The sequence below is a fragment of the Rhinolophus hipposideros genome (genome assembly GCF_964194185.1).
Source record: "Rhinolophus hipposideros genome assembly, chromosome: 9".
Lineage (NCBI taxonomy): Eukaryota > Metazoa > Chordata > Mammalia > Chiroptera > Rhinolophidae > Rhinolophus > Rhinolophus hipposideros.
In genome coordinates this window covers 55,290,331-55,314,306 of record NC_138055.1, presented here as the reverse complement: position 1 = coordinate 55,314,306, position 23,976 = coordinate 55,290,331, and the positions used below count along the sequence as shown (strand labels likewise).

General features: G+C 36.4%; 1 protein-coding gene across 3 annotated transcripts; it reads right to left on the bottom strand.

The window, feature by feature from the left end:
• Positions 1-4,309: 4,309 nt before the first annotated feature.
• Positions 4,310-23,188, bottom strand: LOC308502080 (olfactory receptor 6C75; the record flags this gene model as incomplete). Of its 3 annotated transcripts, none has more annotated exons than XM_081059327.1 (2): positions 4,310-5,028; positions 22,966-23,188. In XM_081059327.1, 2 exons carry the CDS (start codon positions 23,186-23,188, stop codon positions 4,310-4,312), a joined length of 942 nt encoding a protein of 313 aa, XP_080915453.1. The 3 variants fall into 3 exon arrangements, with proteins under 3 accessions (XP_080915453.1, XP_080915455.1, XP_080915454.1); XM_081059329.1 differs by having other exon boundaries at positions 4,310-5,059; positions 23,000-23,188; XM_081059328.1 differs by lacking the exon at positions 22,966-23,188 and adding an exon at positions 5,188-5,357 and having other exon boundaries at positions 4,310-5,078.
• Positions 23,189-23,976: the final 788 nt, after the last annotated feature.

The following is a 23,976-nucleotide window of genomic DNA, read 5'->3' as shown; positions in this document are numbered from 1 at the left end:
AAAAACTGTTTCCTTTGATGACCCTTCCATCCCCAAACTGTGGTCTCTTTGTGTCTCACACCAATCAACAGCTTATGCAAGGAAAGAAAAACAGAGTGCTTTCTTTTCCAACTATTAAATTTTTCATATCTCCTTAATCCTCCTTTTCTATGCAAATGCTAGTTTTGCCTTTGTTAGATAAGATCAGTTTATTAAGACCCGTTATTATGGTTTCTCTTATATGCAAGTTATGAAGATTGATAAACAGAAACTTCATTTAAATTAGAGTTGGGAGGGCCTGCAGGAGAAGTTCTCACACCCTACTACACATTGTCAATGACCTCCAACAGAAAGATGTTTTTCTACTCTACTAAGCCAGCAGGAAAAAGGAGCAACCACTTAGCCAATGAAAGACTGTTACAACTCAGCCAATGAAAAGCCACATGTCAAACTCCCAGTCTCCTCCAATGGACTCTCTGTTTACAACAGAGCCTCTGAACTCCCCCTTCTTCTGTGAAAAAACTTCCTATCCTGGGTTCTCTGGAATTGAGCATGGCTTGCCATTAGACTACATGTCCCGAATTGCAATTCTGTGTTGTTCCTGAATAAATCCTCTTTTCTAGAGAAATATCTGGCTGTGTGTTTAAGGTCAATAAAGTGAAATAGTGTGCTAACAATTTGCTATGCCATATTCATTGCCTAGTCCTTTAAATTTGATTTATCTAAGAATTCTCTCCCAACTACTCTAGGGCTACAAAAAGGGCAATAAGTAGAACAAACTATTAAATAACTAAAAATGGATGTCCTTGCTGCCATCTCCTTTTTCATACCCCCTCCTCTGAACACACATGTAGGGACAGAGCCAGGAGTGCAATTTTCAGGCTCTCGGTGTCACGTGGAAAGGTGCTGGCTCAATTAGTAAATGGCCATCAACAGTGATTGGATGGCCATCAGCTGTGACTAGTTGGCCATCAGCTGTAACCAGTGAGCCATTGGCCACTAATATAACTGCCGTGGCTATGCTAGCAGAAAATGGGGACTAGCAAGAAGATGGTGTGGCTGAGCTAGAAAGCAGCGGAGTGAGGGTTTCAGATTGTGTGGCTCCTGCTTCCTGTTTCTCCAGCCCAGCCACCAGCGAGACTATAGTGGTATAACTCCCCTATCTATGGCTCTGTGGTTGTTCCTTTTTGGCCTCACCATATCCTGTGTTCTTATGTGGGGAGCGGCACCAGAGACCCTGCATGACAACACACCAGGCAAAAATGGCCTTAGTGAAATAATCTTCAACCTCACTGTCTAGTGCAGTGCTTCATGAACCACAAAAAGTACGTCTTTCTCCTCAGTCATTATGTTACTCTTGAGTGAGTAACTTAGATATGAAGGGAACATTTCTGTTGAACTAATAGAGGCTTAGGAGGGATGAAATTGTTTCTGCTTAAATTTTTCATCACAAAAGAATGTTTACAATTTAAAATGTTAACATTTTAAGCAATGTAATATTTTGGGGGGGTATAAATTCCAGGGGTTTGGCAAATATGTTTCTGTATGTTCTTGATATTACACTGCGTAGGTCACCACTTATGGGAAAAAAAATGTAGCCCTGCATGTGATCTTCGTCTTGCAAAGCACTATTGAATTGATCATGACATGTCCACTACAATTTTCCATATTAGAAGTTGAAATAAGCTTAACTCACCACATTACAGAAGGCTATGCCAACAAATATTTCTTTCTCTTATGTCTCAAAATGGAAAATAATTCACGTATCTACCTTATGGTACTTACTCTTTTGATAATTTGTCGTGGTTTCAGCTGGTAGCTCCTTGCTGTGTTTAATTGTGCTGTGTTAAGGGGGATATGCCTCTGCCCTGGTCCACCAGGATCATCAACCTGCATTTACTCTCCAGGCATCTCCTGGAGGGTCTTGAGTTCTTTGAGTTTCCCACTTTCCTATCATATAAAGACTCTCATTAGAGACTTTCTCTTGTATACCTTGAAAAGATTTTCCTTTGATCTCTGTCATAAAGGGAAGAAAACCTAATGTAAGGGATGAGATAAAAGAACTTCCTCTGGGTTTTAGAAGAGCTCTGATGGTTTTAAGCAGGGAGTTGCCTTTCTTACTCCAAAAATAATGTTATTTATGTTTTCTGCTTGGTCTTCTGAAGACACACTGGGATCACCTGCATGAAAAAAGAATCCTCAGAGACCTAGGTTTTATGTCATTAATAAATCTTGTGCATTATGAACTTTGGCAAAGCAACTGAAATAGGCAGCAGCAGGGATGCTCGCCGTCCTTTGAGACATTGAGATAGAACAACAACATCAGAAAGAGGCCAGGTGCCCATCTTACTAATGAGAAGAAAAAAGCACAAGCCTGATTCAATTCCCCACCACACTTTCTGAGGATATGGGTATAAGCAATTCTAATAATCAAAGTATTTTGCTTCACCTAATCTCCCGTGATATAAACAATTGTTAAACAATTAAAGTATGTATTTAATATGAGAATACACATTGGGAAAAACTACTAGGTATTCAATGATATTGCGGAATGAATTTATATTTTTTAATCATAGGATCATTTATTTACATTTGAAAAACTGGAAAAGTATAACAGAAAAATTCTTTATTCTGTCTACAGATGATACTTTGTAAGACCATGTTTACATGAATGACTCAAAAACAATTCATTCAATTAAAAACCACTGACCTAATGCTTTCTGTAAAATATCTGCCCTTGAAATTTTGAAATATGTGTGTTTAAAAGGAACCCATCAGATAATATTTTAATTGCAAAATAAGGTTTGGAAGAAGGTTAAAAAATGTTGCTTGTGGTCAATTAAAAAAAGGTAATATAAAGTACAGTAACTTGGAGATGCGATGACATTTTAGAAATTGGGAAAAACCTTGTATGGTTACATATTAGTTACTTTAAAATTTTATGATTTGATGATGGTAGATCAGGGCTCATGATTAATAAATATGTCATGATTAAGAAAGAAAGTTCTTATGGTAAAGGAAGTAGGGGGAAATGCCCTTGTAGCACATTGCTGGAATAAAGTTTCTTTTTAAAAATTAGTTTTTATTACAGCACCATTGCTTTTATGGATTTATTTTCCTACTCTTCATTTAATATTTTAATTAAGGCAAGTTTGACTTTTAAATTATCATTGATTTTCACATTTGGTATACAATAAAGTTTTATTTACTATTTAGCATTTATGTTGTGAGAGACAATATATATATTATAGCAATAGGCTGTTATCATGCCATTAAGTATTAAAATTTTTGATCTTGCACATAGAAGGCGTTAGAACAGTGAAATTGATTAAGATTTATAAAAATTATGACTTTATATGTTGCATTTGAAATGATAAAAGTGAATCATGCCAAACAAGTAATATTATGCAACTACAGAAATGTTTAGTCATAGATATATATATTTTTTATTTCCCTTTTCTTTTCAAATAATTTTATTAATTTGCAATTACAGTTGACATACAGTGTTATATGAGTTTCAGGTGTGCAACATGGTGATTAGACATTAATATAGCTTACAAAGTGATTACCCTAATAAATCTATTACCGTCTGACACCATATATAGTTATTACAATATTATTGTCTATATTTCCTATGCTATAGTTTACATCCCCATGACTATTTTGTAACTACCAATTTGTACTTCTTAATCGCTTCCCCTTTTTCACCATCCTTTCAATTCCCCTCCCATCTGGCAACCATTAATATGTTGTCTGTATTTATGAGTTTGTTTATTCATTTGTTCTTTAGATTCCACATCTAAGTGAAATCCTATGGTATTTGTATTTCTTTGTCTGACATTTCATTCAAGTTCACCTATGTTATTGCACATAGGAAGATTTCATTCTTTTTATGGCTGAGTAATGTTCCATTGCATATATGTACCACCTCTTCATTATCCATTCATCTATTGATGGACAGTTACGTTGCTTCCATATGTTGACTGTTGTATATAATGCTGCAAAGAATATCTAGATACATATGTCTTTTTGAATTAATGGTTTGGATTTTATCTGATAAATACACAAAAGTAGAATTACTGAGTCCTTATTTGTCTCTTCTAACAGCCTTTGTTTTAAAGTCTATTTTGCCTGGTATAATTATTACTATCTCAGTATTATTCTTTATATCAGACCTGGCTTTTAGACTAATAAGAAAAACAGACATTGATAACATATAAACATGCCTAAATTAAAGAAGGAAATGAGGTGTTTGAAGAATTTATTTAAATAAGGGCAAAGAGTTTTATTCAGCTTTGCTTTCAGGGGTACATTTTTCACATAATCACATTCATTTATTTGAAGAAAAGGCCATTCTCTGGACCATACTCTTGAAGGCTTGCTTCACTTGCTGATTTCTTAGTGTATATATGAAAGGATTCAAGAGAGGAGCCACTGAGGTATTGAGCACAGCCACTCCTTTGTTTAAAGTTACCCTCTCCTTTGCAGAAGGCTTAATGTACATGAAAATGCAGCTACCATAAGAGAGGGAGACAACTATCATATGGGAGGAACAAGTGGAAAAGGCTTTTTTCCTTTGACTTGTGGAAGGAATTCTCACAATTGTCTGGATGATATGCATGTAGGAGAGAATAACTAGTGTTAAGGTGACCATAAGTGTTACCACAGCTAGAAAAAATGCCATGAGTTCTAGAAAGCTAGTGTTTGTGCAAGAAAGCTGCAGAATTGGAGACGAGTCACAGATAAAATGATCGATTATATTGGAGGCACAGAAATCCAATTGCATCACCAGGATTATTGGTGGAAAGATGATCAGGAATCCAGCAAGCCAGGAGCTAAAGACAAGAAGGATACAGACTCTGCTGCTCATGATGGTGGTGTAATGTAGAGGTTTGCAGATGGCCACATAGCGGTCATAGGACATGGCGGCCAGAAGGTAAAATTCTGTCACCCCCAAGAAGATAAAGAAAAATAGCTGAGCCATACAACCATTATAAGAAATGGTTCTGTCCCCTGTCACAACAGCGACAAGGAATCTGGGAATGCAAACTGACGTGAACGATATTTCTAGGACTGAGAAGTTTCGAAGGAAGATGGGGGGAGAGGGGTTCACAGTGTGAGGGATATAAATGATGAACGTCTAAGTATTACCTTGTCTTGTACACCTGAAACTAATAAAAAAAAAAGAAAAGAAAAAAAAAGAAATACATTGGAGTCTGCAGATGGGGATCTGAAAGGGTGAGGGTGATAATGATCAGGTTCCCAGTTACACTTAGCATGTAGGTAACAAGAAAAAATATGAAAAGTACAACCTGCCACTGTGGGTCATTTGTCAGTCCAAGAAGAATAAACTCTGTTACTTCTGTGTAATTTCTCATTATTTTCCTTCTTTTCAATGATATTCTTTGCTTCAGCTGTAAAATAGACGAACAAATAAAAAGGCTACAACAAAGAGACTCACACACACATGCACGCACACGGCCACACTCACCCACGCTTAAAAAATCATTCTGCCTTTTTGTTTTACAGAAAAATGATTTTGTAGTACATAGAAACAAAATGTTTTTAAAAATTTATTACATCATCTATTGATTCATTACTCCTATGTTTCCTTCATTGTATTCTTACACATTTCAGTCTAAATCTTTGTCCTCTGAACATTTTGATATGTTCCTGAAAACAAGAAAAAAAAAGATTAAAACCTCAAATAAAACTCTGAGAGCTTACTCCCAAGGATACCACAATAACCTTGAAGATATATGTTTTTTTGATCTCCATATACCTTTAAAATTTTTCTATTTTGAGTAAGCATTTCTTTCTCCTTCCCCATTCAAACTTCTACAATCTTTGGAGACAGCTCAGTTGCCCATCGGTGTAGAACAATGTGTCCTTGATAAGTAATAGTATACAGAGGTATTTAACGATGGGAAAGTATCCCCAGTCTAATTCCAATGTCTGCACTGCAAGGCATTCTAATTTTAATTAATAATCTATTACAATGGTCTATTGTAAGATTGTAAATATACTCTTAATGTATTTTTCTTTACTGCCTAGTATCATGAGTCATGAGTATGCTCTCTCTGATATTAAAGGAGGACTTTCCCCCAGACCCAATGTTACTTTATTTTTTTTAATGTTTTTATTTTTTTTAATTTATTGGGTGACAATTGTTAATAAAATTACATAGATTTCAGGTGTACAGTTCTTTATTACATCATCTATAAATCCCATTGTGTGTTCACCTCCAAGAGTCAGTTCTCCTTCTATCACCATATATTTGATCCCCTTACCTTTATCTCCCACTCCCACACCCCTGACCCTCTGGTAACCACTAAACTATTGTCTGTGTCTATGAGTTTTTGTTTCTCATTTGTTTGTCTTGTTCTTTTGTTGTTTTCGGTTTATATACCACATATCAGTGAAATCATAGGGTTCTCTGCTTTTTCTGTCTCACCTATTTCGCTTACCATTATATTCTCAAGATCCATCCATGTTGTCACAAATGCTCCTATATCATCTTTCCTTAAGGCCGAATAGTATTCCATTGTGTATAAATACCACAACTTCTTATCCATTAATTTATCAAAGGACATTTTGGTTGTTTCCTTGTGTTGGCCACCGTAAACAAAGCTGCAATGAACATTGGGACACACGTGTCTTTATGGATAAATGTTTTCAGATTTTTTTGGTAGATACTCAGGAGAGGGATTACTGGGTTATATAATAATTCTACTTGTAATATTTTGAGGAACCTCCACACTGCCTTCCATAGTGGCTGCACCAGTCTGCATTCCCACCAAAAGTGTATGATGGTTCCTTTTTCTCCTTAGTCTGTCCAACACTTGTTACAATTTGTCTTGTATGATAGCCATTCTGATTGGGGTGAGGTGATATCTCATTGTGGTTTCTATTTGCATTTCTCTGATGATTGGTGATGTGGAGCATTTTTTGTCTATTTTAGACAAATGTCTAAATAGACATTCATATGTCTATTTGCCATTTGTATATCCTCTTTGGAAAAATGTCTCTTCAGGTCCTCTGCCTATTTTTCAATTGGGTTATTTGTTTTTGTGTTGTTGAGTTTCATGAGTTCCTTGTATATTTGGATATTAGCCCCTTATTGGAGGCACTGTTTGCAAAAACCTTCTCCCATTCAGTTGGTTGCCCCTTTATTTTGTCGATGGTTTCTTTTGCTTTGCAGAAGCTTTTAAGTTTCATATAGTCCCATTTGTTTATTTGAGCTTTTACTTCCATTGCCTTTGGAGTGAAATTCATAAAATGCTCTTTGAACCCAAGGTCCATAAGTTTAGTACCTATGTTTTCTTCAATGCAGTTTATTGTGTCAGGTCTTATGCTTAAGTCTTTGATCCATTTTGAATTAATTTTGGTACATGGTGACAGATAGCAGTCCAGTTTTATTCTTTTGAACGTGGCTATCCAATATTCCCAGCACCATTTATTGAAGAGGCTGTCTTTCCTCCATTGTATGTTTTTAGCTTCTTTGTCAAAAATTATCTGTCCCTATTTATGTGGTTTTATTTCTGGGTTCTCAATTCTATTCCATTGGTCTATGTGTCTGTTTTTCTGCCAATACCATGCTGTTTTGATTATTGTAGCCCTGTAGTACAAGCTAAAGTCAGGGAGTGTGATACCTCCAGCATTGTTCTGTTTTCTTAAGATTGGTTTCGCTATTCGGGGTCTTTTGTGTTTCCAAACAAATCTGATGATTTTCTGTTCTATTTCTTTAAAAAATGCCATTGGGATTTTGATGGGGATTGCATTAAATCTGTATATTGCTTTGGGTAATATGGCCATTTTAACTCTTGATTCCTCCAATCCATAAGTATGGAATGTCTTTCCATTTCTTTGTATCTTCTTCAATTTCTTTCAAAATGTCATAGTTTTCAGCATGTAAATCCTTCACATCCTTTGTTAAGTTTATTCCTAGGTATTTTATTCTTTTTGCTGCAATTGCAAAAGAAATTGTTTTTTGAATTTCTTTTTCTGAGATTTCATTGTTATTATATAGGAATGCAATGGACTTTTGTATGTTGATTTTGTAGCCAGCAACTTTACTGTATTTGTTGATTGCTTCTAATAGCTTTTTGGTGGAGTCTTTAGGGTTTTCTATATATAGCATCATGAATCTGCAAAGAGTGATAATTTAACCTCTTCATTTTCAATTTGGATGTGTTTTATTTCTTTCTCTTGCCTGATTGCTCTGGCAATGACTTCCAACAGTATGTTGAAAAGCAGAGGTGATAGGAGACACCCTGTCGTGTTCCTGAATGTAGAGCAAAGGGCTTCAGTTTTTCACCATTAATTATGAGATTAGCTGAGGGCTTGTCATATATGGCCTTTATTATTTTAAGGTATTTTCCTTCTATACCTATTTTATTAAGTGTTTTAGTCATAAATGGATGTTGTATCTTGTCAAATGCTTTTTCTGCATCAATTGATAGAATCATATGATTTTGCCCTTTATTTTGTTTATGTGATGTATCACATTGATGTATTCGTGGATATTGAACCATCTTGTGCCCCAGGGATGAACCCAACTTGGTCGTGATGAATAATCTTTTTAATGCATTGTTGTATTTGATTTGCTAGAATTTTCTTTAGGATTTTTGCATCTGTATTCATCAGAGAAATTGGTCTGTAGTGTTTTTTGTGTGTGTTGTCCTTACCAGGTTTTGGTATCAGGGTAATGTTGGCCTTATAAAATGAGTTAGGGAGTACTGACTAAGAGTTTGAGCAGGATTGGTATTAGATCCTGTTTGAAGGTTTGGTAGAATTCACTAGTGAAGCCATCTGGTCCCGGACTTTTGCTTTTGGGAAGGTTTTGGATGACTGATTCAATTTCTTTACTGGTGAGTGCTCTGTTTAGAATTTCCAATTCTCCATGGTTCAGCCTAGGAAGGCTATATCTTTCTAAGATCTTGTCCATTTCTTCTAGGTTATTGAATTTGGTGGCATATAGTTCTTCACAGTATTCTTGGATGATTCTTGTATTTCTGTGGTGTCCGTGATAATTTCCCCTTTTTTCTTTCTGATTTTGTTAATTAGTGTCCTCTTTTTTATCTTAGTGAGTCTAGCGAAGAGTTTGTCATTTTTGTTAATGTTTTCAAAGAATCAGCTCTTTGTCACATTGATTTTTTAAATTATCTTTTTGTTCTCTATTTCATTTATTTCTGCTTTGATTTTTGTTATTTCCTTTCTTCTGTTGACCTTGGGTTTCACTTGTTCTTCGTTTTCTAGTTCTTTAAGGTATAACTTGAGGTTATTTATTCGGGATCTTTCTTGTTTCTTGAAATAGGCCTGTAATGATATAAATGTCCCTCTTCAAACTCCTTTCACTGCATCCAAAATATTTTGGTAGGATGTATTTTCATTGTCATTTGTTTCTATGTATCTTTTGACCTCTCCTCTAATTTCTTCTTTGACCCAGTCGTTTTTGAAAAGTATGTTGTTTAATCTCCATGTATTTGTGTTTTTTCCTGGTTTCTTTTCGCAGTTGATATCCAATTTCAAAGACTTGTGATCAGAGAATATGCTTGTTATGATTTCAATCTTCTTATATTTGCTGAGGTTAGTTTTATGTCCCAATATATGATCTATCCTTGAGAATGTTCCATGTATACTAGAAAAGAATATATAGTCTGGTGTTTTAGATAAAGTGCTCTATAAATGTCAATTATGTCCATTTCATCTAATGTGTCATTTAGGGCTGTGATTTCGTTATTTATCTTCTGTTTGAATGATCTATCCATAGCTGTCAATGATGTATTTAAGTCCCCTAGTATAATTGTGTTTTGGTCAATTTCTCCCTTTAGTTCTGTTAGTAGTGGCTTGGTATATTTTGGTGCTCCCTTATTGGGGGCATAAATATTGATGACCGTTATGTCTTCTTGTTGTATAGTCCCCTTTACCATTATGAAATGTCCATCTTTGTCTCTTGTTATCTTTTTCACCCTGAAGTTGGTTCATCTGATATATTATGGCTACACCTGATTTTCTCTGGGTGCCATTTGCTTGGAGTGTCAATTTCCACAGCTTTGCGTCTATGCTTGTTCTGTAGCTGAGATGTGTCTCTTGGAGACAGCATATGGTTGGGTTTAGTTTTTTGATCCAATCTGCTACTCTGTGCCTTTTTATTGGTGAGTTCAGTCCATTTACATTTAGGGTGATTATTGATATGTGAGGATTTCTTGTCATTCTGTCTTTAGTTTTCTGGTAAGGGTGTGTCTCCATTGTTTCTTTGCCTTTTTGTTGTTGTCTATTATTTCTCTGTGGTGGTATTCTATGATGTATCCCTCTGTTTCTCTTATTACAGTATATATTTGAGTTCTGGATTTTTTTTGAGTGGTTACCCTTAAGTTTATGTAAAAGAAAGATTGATATTTAGAGTATTCCATTTTCTTCAGCACGCTTACTTTTTCCATTCCCATATTCCGGTTCAGGTCTTTACTCTCCCCCTTTTTATGTTGCCACAAATTGTCCCTGTTGATGGTCGAATAGCCTCCTTCAGTATTTCTTGTAGTGCAAGTCGTGTATTAGAAAATTCCCTCAGCTTCTGTATGTCAGGAAAGGTCTTTATTCCTCCTTTATATCTAAAGGATATCTTTTCTGGATATATTATTCTTGGCTCATAATTTCTCTCTTTCAATAGTTAGAATATTTGGTTCCACTGCCTCCTGGCTTGTAGAGTTTCTGCTGAGAAATCTGATGATAATCTAATGGGCTTTCCTTTGTAGGTTACCGTCTTCTTTTCCCTGGCTGCCTTGAGGATTCTTTCTTTGTCATTGATTTTAGACAGCTTCAATACAATGTGCCTTAGAAAAGGCCTGTTGGGATTGAGGCAATTAGGTGTTCTTTTTGCTTCTTGGATTCGAGGATCCAGTTCTGTCCACAAGTTCGGGAAGTTCTCATCAACAATTTGTTTTAATATATTCTCTGTTCCCTTCTCTCTTTCTTCTCCTTCTGGTATGCCCATTATTCTTATGTTGCTCTTTCTGATGGAGTCAGAAAGTTCTTGTAGAGTTCTTTCATTTCTTTTAAGTCTCAAGTCTTTCTTTTTCCATCTGTGTAATTTCCAGGTTTCTGTCTTCGATGTCACTGATTCTTTTCTGTATCTGGTCAACTCTACTACCTAAGCTGGTTATTTCATTCTTAATTTCTTCTACTGAGTTCTTAATCTCCAGAAATTCTATTTGTTTCTTTTTCAAAATTCAATCTCTTTTGTAAAATGCTCATGGTGTTCTTTGATCGTGTTTCTGAGTCCATTAAACTGCCTTTCTGTGTTTTGTTGCATCTCATTGAGTTTTTTGAGAACTGCAATCTTGAATTCTCTGTTATTTATGTCACATATTTCCATATCTTTAAGTTCCTTTTTTGGAGACTTTTCACTTTCTTTCTGAACTGTCTTGTTGCCTTGGTTATTTGTGGCAATTACTGATTTATTTTTTCTCTTCCTAGACATCTAGAGAGTGGCTTCTGCAACAGGTTGATAGGAAAAGGTCTTTCTTTTGTTTTCCAGTACTTGTTGGTAGAATGTTTTATTTTCTCTCCAACTGCAGCCTTTTTTTTCTCTCTCACAAAGTACTGCTATGTTTTCTCTGCACTATTCCAGCTTCTTACACAATGTGGTGATTTCCTGGGAGATGGGGTTCTTCTCTGTTAATAGTTCGCCTGGGTCACAAGGTGCAGTGTCCATGTGGGTATGCGGAGAGCTTTTGAAGTTCCAAAGCTCTTCCTGCACAGGATTCAGAGCCCCTGTGTTTCAGCAGTTCTGTTTACTCCTGCAGGGATCCACCCAGATAGGTGGGGCCAGGGCGGGGTGAGTTGTGAGAGGTAGCCCAGAGCAATGGCAGGGCAACCACCACCATAGCCGGTCCTGCTTTCATAGGTCCCTCGCCTTTGCTGGAATTAGTTGGGCTGCGAATCTGTGTCTGCGGCCCACAGTTCTCAGAACTGCAAATATTCTGTTCTTTTGATCTGACAATGCTACTGTTCCACTTTTAGCACCGGGCAGTTGGGGGCGGGGTGAGCTCTGGGAGGGTAGAGAGGGGCGGCTAGTCTCAGTGCCTAAGGCTTCCGTTCTCCGCTTGGCAGTGGGGGTGTGGGGACAAAGCCCGAAAAAGCAGTTTCTAGGCTCTCGGCCTCACATAGAACGGTGCTGGCTCGGTTACTAAATGGCCATCAACTGTGATCAGATGGCCATCAGCTGTGGCTAGTTGGCCATCAGCTGTAACCCGTAAGCCATTGGCCACTAATATAACTGCTGTGGCTACGCTAGCAGAGAGAAGGAATGAGGGCTAGCGAGAAGATGGTGGCTGGCAAGCGCAGACTGCTGTTAGGACGGCGGGTTGCAGATTATGTAGATCCTGCTTCCTGTGTCTCAAGCCCAGCCACCAGCGAGAATATATTGGTTTGACTCCCCTACTTATGGCTCCATGGGTGTTCCTTTTTGGCCTCACCATGTCCTGCATTCTTATGTGGGGAGTGGGAGAAGAGACCCCATCTTAAACCCCGCCGGATGCCACACATGACAGGGGGCTTAAAACACCGTTTTCAGCCTTCTTCCCTTAGTCTTTTCTCCAAGGTCTCTGCTGTGAGCGTTGGATTCAGCCATGTTATATGCTATCCTCCTTAGCCCTGTGGGCCATAAGCATAGCCCTAGCAGTCCAAGTTTTCCCTCTCCCACAGCTGCAATAGTTCTGGGATGCAGCGAACTTGGAGCACTGAGCTAGGTCTGCATCCTGCTTCCGCGTGGCTCCGTCTCCTCGCTTCTCCCTTTGCTTCTCCCCTGCGCGCGTGATTCTCCCACCTTTAGGTAAGTTCAGTAGTGGGCCTCTTTGTCTTGCCTGTCTGCTGTGCAGGGAGTCCTTTGTGGATTTATTGTTGTTCGATTAGTTGGAAATTCCAGGGAAGCTTTACAGAAGCTCACCTCACGCCGCCATTTTGATGACGTCAATTATTTTCCTTTATTAATGTGAAACTATTATTATATTGAATTCACTCTTATTTTTCAATTCTCTTTTGAGTTTTTTTTGGTAATTTTAAGAGCACATAGTGATAATAATGGCATACACCAACAATATTTAATTACAAAATTCTTTACTGAGGTTTCCAGGTACTAAGCATATGAATGTATTTCAAATCAAATGTGATTCATTTGTATTCCTATTGCTAATGTGATGTTTCTGTATCAGAAAACAGAACAGAATGTATATGATCATCTCCAATTTTTATGCTACCTTAGTATCATCACCAGGTATTCTAAATATTAGAAAGCACATCTAAATGTGCTATGATTCAAACAAAACCTTTTATATGAATGTTCATAGCAGCGTTGTTCACAAATAGCCAAAAATGGAAATAACCTAAATGTCTGTAAACTGATGAATACAGAAACAAATGTGATATATCCATGCAATGGAATATTATTCATCCATAAAAAGGAATGAAGTACGTGTAGATTCTACAACATAGGTGGATCTTGAAAACATTATGCTAAGTAAAAGAAGCCAGACAAAAAAGGCCAAACATATTATATAATTTCACATATATGAAAGGTCTAGAATAGGCAAATTATAGAAACAGAAAGTATATTAATGGTGCCAGGGGCTGGAGGTAGGGAGAAATACAGAGTCACTGCTTCATACATATGGAGTTTCTTACTGAGACGATGAAAATGTTCTAAAATTACATAATGGTGATGATGGCACAACTTTGTGAACGTACTAATAGTCAATGATTTGCACAGAGTAAAATGGTTAAAAAGGTGAATTTTATGTTACCTTAAAAAATATTCCTGGAGAGGGATGTTAAAAAATGTAAATTGAATTGGAAGATCTAAGAGTCTTTAGAATCCTAATTTCATGATTGTCAGCCCACTTTACGAAAATATTTTCTTGTTAGGAGAGGAAATTGAAAAGTGAGATGAGATAATAGAAATGATACTAACAAGAATAAAGTTGATTATGTGCTGAAGTACTTGGCCATAGTGCTTTTTAGTTTAGAAGGATCACAGTTATCAAGACACAGAGAGCTTATTTTCCAGTCACTATGTCTGCACCTAATCCAGGAACACAAGTTGATAGGTTGCTAAGCCTGAAGCTGAGAAATATCAAATGTTAGCATTTAAAGTGGCTGATTTCCCACTCATCCCTGACAAGCAAGTCACAAAGCACCCGGAATTCAGTCTAGCAGAGAGAAATGATGGAGGCATGATATAGATTGCATGCAAAAGGTGAATTAATAAGAATGATATAAGCCTGTATAAAATTAAATACAGGCCCAACCCAGCACCAGGCTGGCCCCTGCAGACTCAGGCTTATGGCCACCCCAGCACCAGTTTAGTCTCCATTGGACCCAGCCTTCAGGCCACCCCCACCATCACAGATTCCATACCTGTTCCCATGGACCCAGGTCTCAGGCTTGCCACAATGGATTCAGATATCAGGCCTATCCCAGTGGATTCAGGCTCCAGACCCACCCATGCAGATCTTGTTACCAGGTCAGCTTGTGAGGACCTAGGTAGCATGCCCACCCACCTGCTGAACCGCTCATAAGGCCAGTCCACCCTAGGATTCCAACAGCAAGTCCACCCATGGACCCCAATAGATGGCAAGCCCAGAACTTCTGGGTAAGCTGACTGGTAAAGGGCTTTCCCTACCAAAGGCAATCTGTGAAGACTAGAAGAGGTGCCTACTTCTTCAAATGTACAGGCACTAATGAAGCCAAAAGGAATCACAAATAATCAAGGAAACGTAACACCACAAAAGGGGAGAAAAAGCATTAGTAATAAACTGTAAAGAAATAGAGCTACTAAGTATTAGTAACGTTCTTTCTTTTATTTGAAAGAAATAACACTCTCAGCACTGTACGTCTTTCAATTTCAGTTTAAAAGAATGTTACTTTTAAATGCTGAATGAAATTTTAATGCTTTAAATAGTAATTACTAGTTATCATTGTTTTGCATTTATTTGTGGCCATAACACTTAAAACAGCACGTATAAAGAAGATTGGCGTAATACTATTTGACTCAGCTTCTTGGCTCCTAATCTTCTTGTCTTCTTCAATTTTATATGTTAATAGATTCTATGGCACATTACTTAATTTTTTTTTCTGATAAAACTTTATTTGCAAAAACAGACGGTGGGTCAGATTTGGCCTATGGGCCATAGGTATACACCCTTAGTCTGGGTTGTAAGCCCCTCCTCTCCTTTTCTGCCTGTCTGACTCTATTTCTTTATTTTTTAAATTAAATTTATTGGGTTACAATTGTTAGTAAATTTACATAGATTTCAGGTGTACGTAGATTTCAGGTGTATTACATCATCTATAAATCCCATTGTGTGTTCACCACCCAGAGTCAGTTCTCCTTCCATCACCATATATTTGATCCCCCTTACCCTCATCACCCACCCCCCACCCCCCTTACCCTCTGGTAACCACTAAATTATTGTCTGTGTCTATGAGTTTTTCTTTCTCATTTGTTTGTCTTGTTCTTTTGTTGTTTTTGGTTTATATACCACATATCAGTGAAATCATAGGCTTCTCTGCTTTTTCTGTCTCTCCTATATCGCTTAGCATTATACTCTCAAGATCCATCTATGTTGTCACAAATGCTCCTATATCATCTTTCCTTAACGCCGAATAGTATTCCATTGTGTATATATACCACAACTTCTTTATCCATTCATCGAAGGACATTTTGGCTGTTTCCATGCCTTGGCCACCATAAACAAAGCTGCAATGAACATTGGAGCACACGTGTCTTTATGTATAAATGATTTCAAATTCTTTGGGTAGATACCCAGGAGAGGGATTGCTGTATCATATGGTAATTCTATTCGTAATTTCTTGAGGAACCTCCACGCTGCCTTCCATAACGGTTGCACCAGTCTGCATTCCCACCAACAGTGTATGAGGGTTCCTTTTTCTCCACAGCCTCTCCAACACTTGTTACTATTTGTGTTGTTGATGAAAGCCATTCTGACTGGGGTGAGGTGATATCTCATTGCGGTTTTCATTTGCATTTCTCTGATGATTAGTGATGTTGAGCATTTTTTCATATGTCTACTTGCCATTTGTATGTCCTCTTTGGAGAAATGTCTCTTCAGGTCCTCTGTCCATTTTTCAATTGGGTTATTTGTTTTTTTGTTGTTGAGTTTCATGAGTTCCTTGTATATTTTGGTATTAGCCCCTTATCAGAGGAACTGTTTGCAAAAATCTTCTCCCATTCAGTTGGTTGCCTCATTATTTTGTCAATAGTTTCTTTTGCTGTGCAGAAGCTTTTCAGTTTCATATAATCCCATTAGTTTATTTTAGTTTTTACTTCCATTGCCTTTGGAGTCAGATTCATAAAATGCTCTTTGAACCCAAGGTCCATAAGTTTAGTACCTATGTTTTCTTCAATGCAGTTTATTGTGTCAGGTCTTATGCTTAAGTCTTTGATCCATTTTGAATTAATTTTGGTACATGGTGACAGATAGCAGTCCAGTTTCATTCTTTTGCACGTAGCTATCCAATTCTGCCAGCACCATTTATTGAAGAGGCTGTCTTTCCTCCATTGTATGTTTTTAGCTTCTTTGTCAAAAATTATCTGTCCATATTTATGTGGTTTTATTTCTGGGTTCTCAATTCTATTCCATTGGTGTATGTGTCTGTTTTTCCGCCAATACCAAGCTGTTTTGATTAGTGTAGCCCTGTAATACAAGCAAAAATCAGGGAGTGTGATACCTCCAGTATTATTCTTTTTTTAAAATATTGCTTTGGCTATTCGGGTTCTTTTGTGGTTCCAAACAAATCTGATGATTTTTTGTTCTATTTCTTTAAAAAATGCCATTGGGATTTTGATGCGGATTGTATTAAATCTGTATATGGCTTTGGGTAATATGGCCATTTTAACTATGTTGATTCTTCCAATCCATGAGCACGGAATGTCTTTCCATTTCTTTGTGTCTTCTTCAATTTCTTTCAAAAATGTCTTATAGTTTTCAGCATATAAATCCTTCACATCCTTGGTTAAGTTTATTCCTAGGTATTTTATTCTTTTTGCTGCAATTGCAAAAGGAATTGTTTTTTCTATCTCTTTTTCTGAGATTTCATTGTTGGTATATAGGAAAGCAATGAACTTTTGTACGTTGATTTTAAGCCAGCAACTTTTGAACAATTGTATTCAATGATTGTTTCTAATAGCTTTTTGGTGGAGTCTTTGGGGTTTTCTATATATGGCATCATGTCATCTGCAAAGAGTGACAATTTAACTTCTTCATTTTCAATTTGGATGCCTTTTATTTCTTTCTCTTGCCTGATTGCTCTGGCAAGGACTTCCAACACTATGTTGAAAAGCAGAGTTGATAGGGGACAAACTTGTCGTGTTCCTGAACGTAGAGCAAAGGGCTTCAGCTTTTCACCATTAATTATGAGATTAGCTGAGGGGTTGTCATATATGTCCTTTATCATGTTGAGGTATTTTCCTTCTATACCAATTTTAGTAAGTGTTTTAATCATAAATGGATGTTGTATCTTATCAAATGCTTTTTCTGCATCAACTGATAGAATCATATGATTTTTGTCCTTTATTTTGTTTATGTGATGTATCACTTTGATGGATTTGCGAATGTTGAACCATCCTTGTGCCCCGGGGATGAACCCCACTTGGTCATGATGAATAATCTTTTTAATGCATTGTTGTATTCGATTGCTAGAATTTTGTTTAGGATTTTTGCATCTGTATTCCTCAGAGATATTGGTCTGTAGTTCTCTTTTTTTGTGTTGTCCTTACCAGGTTTTGGTATCAGGGTAATGTTGGCCTCATAAAATGAGTTAGGGAGTACTGACTCTTCAATTTTTTGGAAGAGTTTGAGCAGGATTGGTATTAGATCCTCTTTGAAGGTTTGGTAGAATTCACTAGTGAAGCCATCTGGTCCCGGACTTTCGCTTTTGGGAAGGTTTTTGATGACTGATTCAATTTCGTTACTGGTGATCAGCCTGTTTAGACTTTCCAGTTCTTCATGATTCAGCCTTGGAAGGCTATATGTTTCTAAGAACTTGTCCATTTCTTCTAGGTTATTGAATTTGGTGGCATATAGTCCTTCATAGTATCCTTTGTATTTCTGTCGTGTCCGTGATAATTTCCCCTTTTTCAATTCTGATTTTGTTAATTAGTGTCTTCTCCCTTTTTATCTTAGTGAGTCTAGCCAAGGGTTTTGTCAATTTTGTTAATCTTTTCAAAGAACCAGCTCTTTGTCACATTAATTTTTTCTATTGTCTTTTTGTTCTCTATTTCATTTAGTTCTGCTCTGATTTTTGTTATCTCCTTTTGTTCTGCTGACCTTGGGTTTTGCTTGTTCTTCTTTTTCTAGTTCTTTAAGGTGTAACATTAGGTTATTTATTTGGGATTTTTCTTGTTTCTTGAGATAGGCCTGTAATGATATAAATTTCCCTCTTAAAACTGCTTTCGCGGCATCCCAAAAATTTTGGTAGGATGTATTTTCATTGTCATTTGTTTCTATGTATCTTTTGAGCTCTCCTCTAATTTCTTCTTTGACCCAGTCGTTCTTTAAAAGTATGTTGTTTAATCTCCATGTATTTGTGTTTTTTCCTGCTTTCTTTTTGCAGTTGATATCCACATTACTTAAATTAAGTAGTTAAAATTATTTAATTATGTTTTGCAAATATATCAACTATAATAGTTATATTCACTAATTGTTACTTTGTCATTAATCAAGTACATTACTAAATGTCACATAATTACTTTGATCTCAATAATGAGTATTTTTAGAGTCTCTTGTACAGATTTCTTTATTCAGATGTATCTCATATTGATTTCAATACATAATTCACTCATATGTGGAGTACAAAACTAAAAGCAACAAAGGAACAAGACAAACAAATAAAGAAACAAGAACTCATAGACACAGACAATAGTTTAATGGTTACCAGAGGGTGAGGGGAAAAGAAGAATGGTAGAATAGGGTAAATGGGGTCAAATATCTGGTGATGGAAGGAGAACAGACTCTGGGTGGCGAGTACAAAATATGATATATACATGATGTTTTATAGAATTGTATACTTGAAACCTATGTAATTTTATTAACCGTTGTCTCCCCAATAAATTTAATTAAGAAGAAAGGAAGTCTTTGGTGAATACTCTATGAGCTCATGCTGATAATAAATAAATGTGCTTCAAAATTGACAGAGAGATGATAACTGCAATTTTCTCTCATCTTTTTTCTCCTTATCAATACATGAAATCTTAATTATACTCCAATAGGACAGACTCTGGTATACAAAATCTAGTACATAAATTCTGAAATGTTTAGATTTTGTTTTGATGTCAAAGCTATTTAATAAACAGATATAAACAGACACATTGATGAATGAAGAGTATATTATGGAAGAGAGAGATCCCTAATGCTGTGGCAGCTTATAAATGTCTGATTACAGTGTCTTATCACTCCTCCACCAAAACTACACTTCTTTAAAGGTAGTGTATTGTAGTGGATTGAACATGACTGAAATCAGAATTTAGGCTCTATTATTTGCTACCTATAATATATTTGTCAATTGACTCAGCCTTCTTCTGTCTATGTTTTGATACAACTGAAACATGTTTATAGGACTGGTACGGACATTAATAATAATGTTTGAAAAGAGTTTGACACTTTCAAACCACTATAAATGAAATAAGGTTTACTTGAACACAAGCACTGTGAAACTGGTAGTTCAAAAAGGCAGTTATTTTCAAAATGTTGTCAATAGAAATAATATAAAAGAATGTTTAATTGCAATTTCTAAGCCCAGTTTTAAAATTTGAAATAAATAGTCCCTGAGGTTTTAATTTAATATCAGAGGTAATTTTTCCATTTTTCTTTAATGATTAATTCTTTGTCCATTTTGTCTGTTAGCCATTAGATATAAAAATTAAATTTTAAAGATAACAATTAAACAGGTGGTAGTATTTGCGGGGACAGGGTCTCAGAGAGTGGTTTCCAGGCTCTCAGCCTTGCGTGGTGAATGGCCATCAACTGTGATTGGTTGGCCATCAGCTGTAACTGGTTAGCCAATTGGCTACTGATGTAACTGTGAGGCTGCATTGATTGGTTGGTTGGTTAGTTGGCAGGCAGAGAAGTGAATGGTGGACTGCGGATAGTGTGGCTGCTACTGCGTGTATGTTGCCCTGCCCCCAGAGAAAATGTAGTGGTGTGACTCCCCTATCTATGCGTCCCTGGGTCTTCCTTTTTGGCCTCACCATATCCTGCGTTCTTATGTGGGAAGCGAAAGCAGAGGCCCCATAGGCCACCCCCACGACAGTATTAATAGTGGAGGTTTGTTTTCTCTCTTTTTCTCTCTCTCCTTTCCTTCCTTCCTTCCTTCCTTCCTTCCTTCCTTCCTTCCTTCCTTCCTTCCTTCCTTCCTTCCTTCCTTTCCTCCGTCTGTCCCTCCCGCTTTTCTCTCTCTCTTTTTCAACTAGCATACTGTTACTTGCTTCAAACTCTAAATTATTCAAGTTAGGAACATTTACTTCAATTGTCCCCTTGATCATAATTCCCATAATTATTCCTTTATGTAGCTCTTTCCCCCCCCTATTTTTGCCAGTTGGATATCCATGATATCTTCTTAATCATTCATTAGTGTTAATGTAAATAGTTGTCTTATTTCATCAGCATTTAAAATTTGATCTTCCTCATAGATGGATCTTGAGATTATTATGCTAAGCAAAATAAGTCACACACAAAAAATCGAGAACCATATAATTTCGCTGAGATGTGGGATATAAAACTGAAAGCAACAAAGGAACAAGACACACAAATAAAGAAACAAAAACTCATAGACACAGACAGTAGTTTAGTGGTTACCAGAGGGGAGGGGGTATGGAGTGATAGATGAGTGTAAACGGGGTCTAATATATGGTGATGGAAGGAGAACTGACTCTGGGTGGTGAACACACAATGTGATATATAGATGATGTAATACAGAATTGTACACTTGAAAACTATGTAACTCTACTAACCATTGTCACCCTAATAAACTTTAATTTAAAATATTTGAATTTCTAATTTGCTCTTATGCATCTATTCTAATTTTGTAACCCAAAATATTGACATTATGTTTAAATGTATTTTAAATTAAATGTATACCTTTTCAGGAATTTCTCTCATGAATATAAATAAATTGCTAAACAGTAGTCCCCCCTTATGTGCATTTTCGATTTTGCAGTTTCTGTTACCCAGGGTCAGCTTTGGTCTAAAAATAATAAATAGAAAATTCCAGAAATAAACAATTCATAAGATTTAAATTGCTTGTATTCTGAGTACTGTGATGAAATCTCGTGCTGTCACTCTCTATCCCATCTGGACCTGAATCATCCCTTTGTCCACACTGTATATGCTCCCTGTCCATTAGTCACTAAGTAGCCGTCTTGAATATCAGATGGACTGTCGTGGTATCACAGTGCTTGTATTCAAGTAATCCTTATTTCATGGAATGATGGCTCCAAAACATAAGAGTAGTGATGCTGACAATTTGAATATGCCAAATAGAAGCCATGAAGTACTTCCTTCAAGTGAAAAGGTATGCATGTATAGGAGAAAACATAGCATGTGTAGGGTTTGGTATTACCTCAGGTTTCAGGCATCTACTGGGTGTCTTGGAATATGTCCCCTACAGACATGTGAGGACTACTATACATCTTATCAGTGATTATGAAGATGTTTCCACTTCTTCAATATTGATTATTCCAAAATTCATACTAATATCTCTCTTTCCACTTTGTTGTTTTCATTATTTTAATTAGCCTAGAAGGCCTTATTTGGTTTAACTTATTTTTAATACATCTTTGCTCTTGCTGTTTTCTGTTTCATTTTATTCTTAGATTTATGATATTAATTTTGATAACTGTCTTAGAGAAACTAGTACTATTACTACATACCATATCTGCTATATAATTCATATACTTTTAAATATCATTACGTTCTGTTCTTCCCAAGAGCACTGAAGAAAGCACTATGTCAGAAATGGAGGCAAGTTTAATTACTTGGAAATATATTTTTTAGCTTCACAAATGGGAAAAACATGATGTATGAGTTTTGTTTGGAAGAAGGAGTTGAAGATGAGATTAGAATGCACCATTAAATGACTTTGAGAAGGTTAGTAAGAGTAAATTACAGGCACAAAACAATGAAAAACATAGGAGCTGTATTTAAATACTTAGAGGACTTTCTTCATTCATTTTACTCTGTCTTATTCATCAAAACGTTGATTTCTTTGAGAGAAATAGTATTCTCTTTATGGAGTCATTGAAAGCTTGTTTCACTTGCTTATTCCTCAGGGTGTAAATGAAAGGGTTCAACAAGGGGGCAACAGAAGTAGTTAGCATGAATATGCCTTTGTTAATGGCCACTCCTTCCTTTGCTGAGGGCTTGATATAGATGAAGATGCAGCTTCCGTAGGTGATGGAAACCACAATCATATGGGACGAGCAGGTAGAAAAGGCCTTTTTTTTTTGTTGGACAGAGGGGAATCTCAGAATAGTCCTGATAATATATGTGTAGGACAGAAACACACACAGTAGGGTGATAACGAGTGCAAATACAGCCACAAGGATAACCATTTGTTCCATTACCCATGTATCTGAGCATGAGATCTTTATGAGGGGACCTGCATCACAGCTAAAATGATCAATGGCATTGGAGTCACAGAATTCAAGCTGGAGGCCCAAGCTAAGGGGTGGGAGAATGATCAGCAAGCCAGACACCCAACAACATAGGACTAAGAATGTACAGACCCTATTGTTCATGATGGTCATGTAATGAAGGGGTTTACAGATAGCAACGTAGCGGTCATAAGACATGGCTGCCAGGAGAAAAAATTCTGTTGCTCCGAAGAGAATAACAAAAAATATTTGACTTGCGCAAGCATTGTAGGTAATGCTATTGTCCCCGGTTGATATACTGTACAGGAATCTAGGAATACAGACAGTGGTAAATGAGATTTCTAAGATGGAAAAATTTCTGAGGAAAAAGTACATAGGAGTTTTAAGATGGGAGTCCACTAATGTGAGAGTGATGATAGTCAGGTTCCCTGTTACACTCAATAAGTAGGTGAGAAATAGAAAGATAAACAGCAGAATTTGCAGTTGTGGATCATTCGTCAGTCCCAGCAGGATGAAAGTTGTTATTGGTGTGTGGTTTCTCATCACTGACTGTTGAAAACTATCCAATCAGCATATAAGAATAAGAGATTTTATTGGGACCTAGATATTTGAATTCTGTGCATATAAAGACTGTGCATATAAAAATCAAGCAATCCAGTATACATTTATTTTCTCCTTTCACATCATAATCAATATTGCCATTATTCCAATAGCCTTTCTGCATATTCTTGTATGAGCAGTGGATTATTCCTTCAGGATTCTTGTTGTTGTAAAATAATCTGAGTTTTTCTCAGTTAATTTTTTTGCTCTTTAAAATGTATAAATGTAGTTGATTGTTTGTAATTCATTACATGGATTGTATTTACAAATATATTAGGGGGAAAAAAGATGATGTTACTTCATGTGTACTTAATCCTTCTTCATCCAAGACAAATCTTGGATACAGGACATATCCACATAGTTAAGAACATAAATGTTTTTCAGTTTTTACTATCAAAAGATGGTTTTAAAGGTAAGATGCATTTCTCCTGGAAAACAAACAAGTAACAATGACAACAAAACAAAACCCTGGATCCTGAGATTTTCCTTTTACTGTTCTTCTCTAGTTACATTCCTTATTCTTAACTCAAGGTGGTTTGATTTATATCTATTTTAATTATAGTGTGACAAAATGTTTTCAATATATTATGAAAAGATACCCTCATATACATTTATGTTATTTTTGTTAATTGACTGCAGTACTCTTTCTCTCAAAGCCCCTGAAGCTAAGAATACATTTAATAATTAGTACTTGTAATCGTCCAGGTTGTGCTTTTTAAAATAGGCTTTCA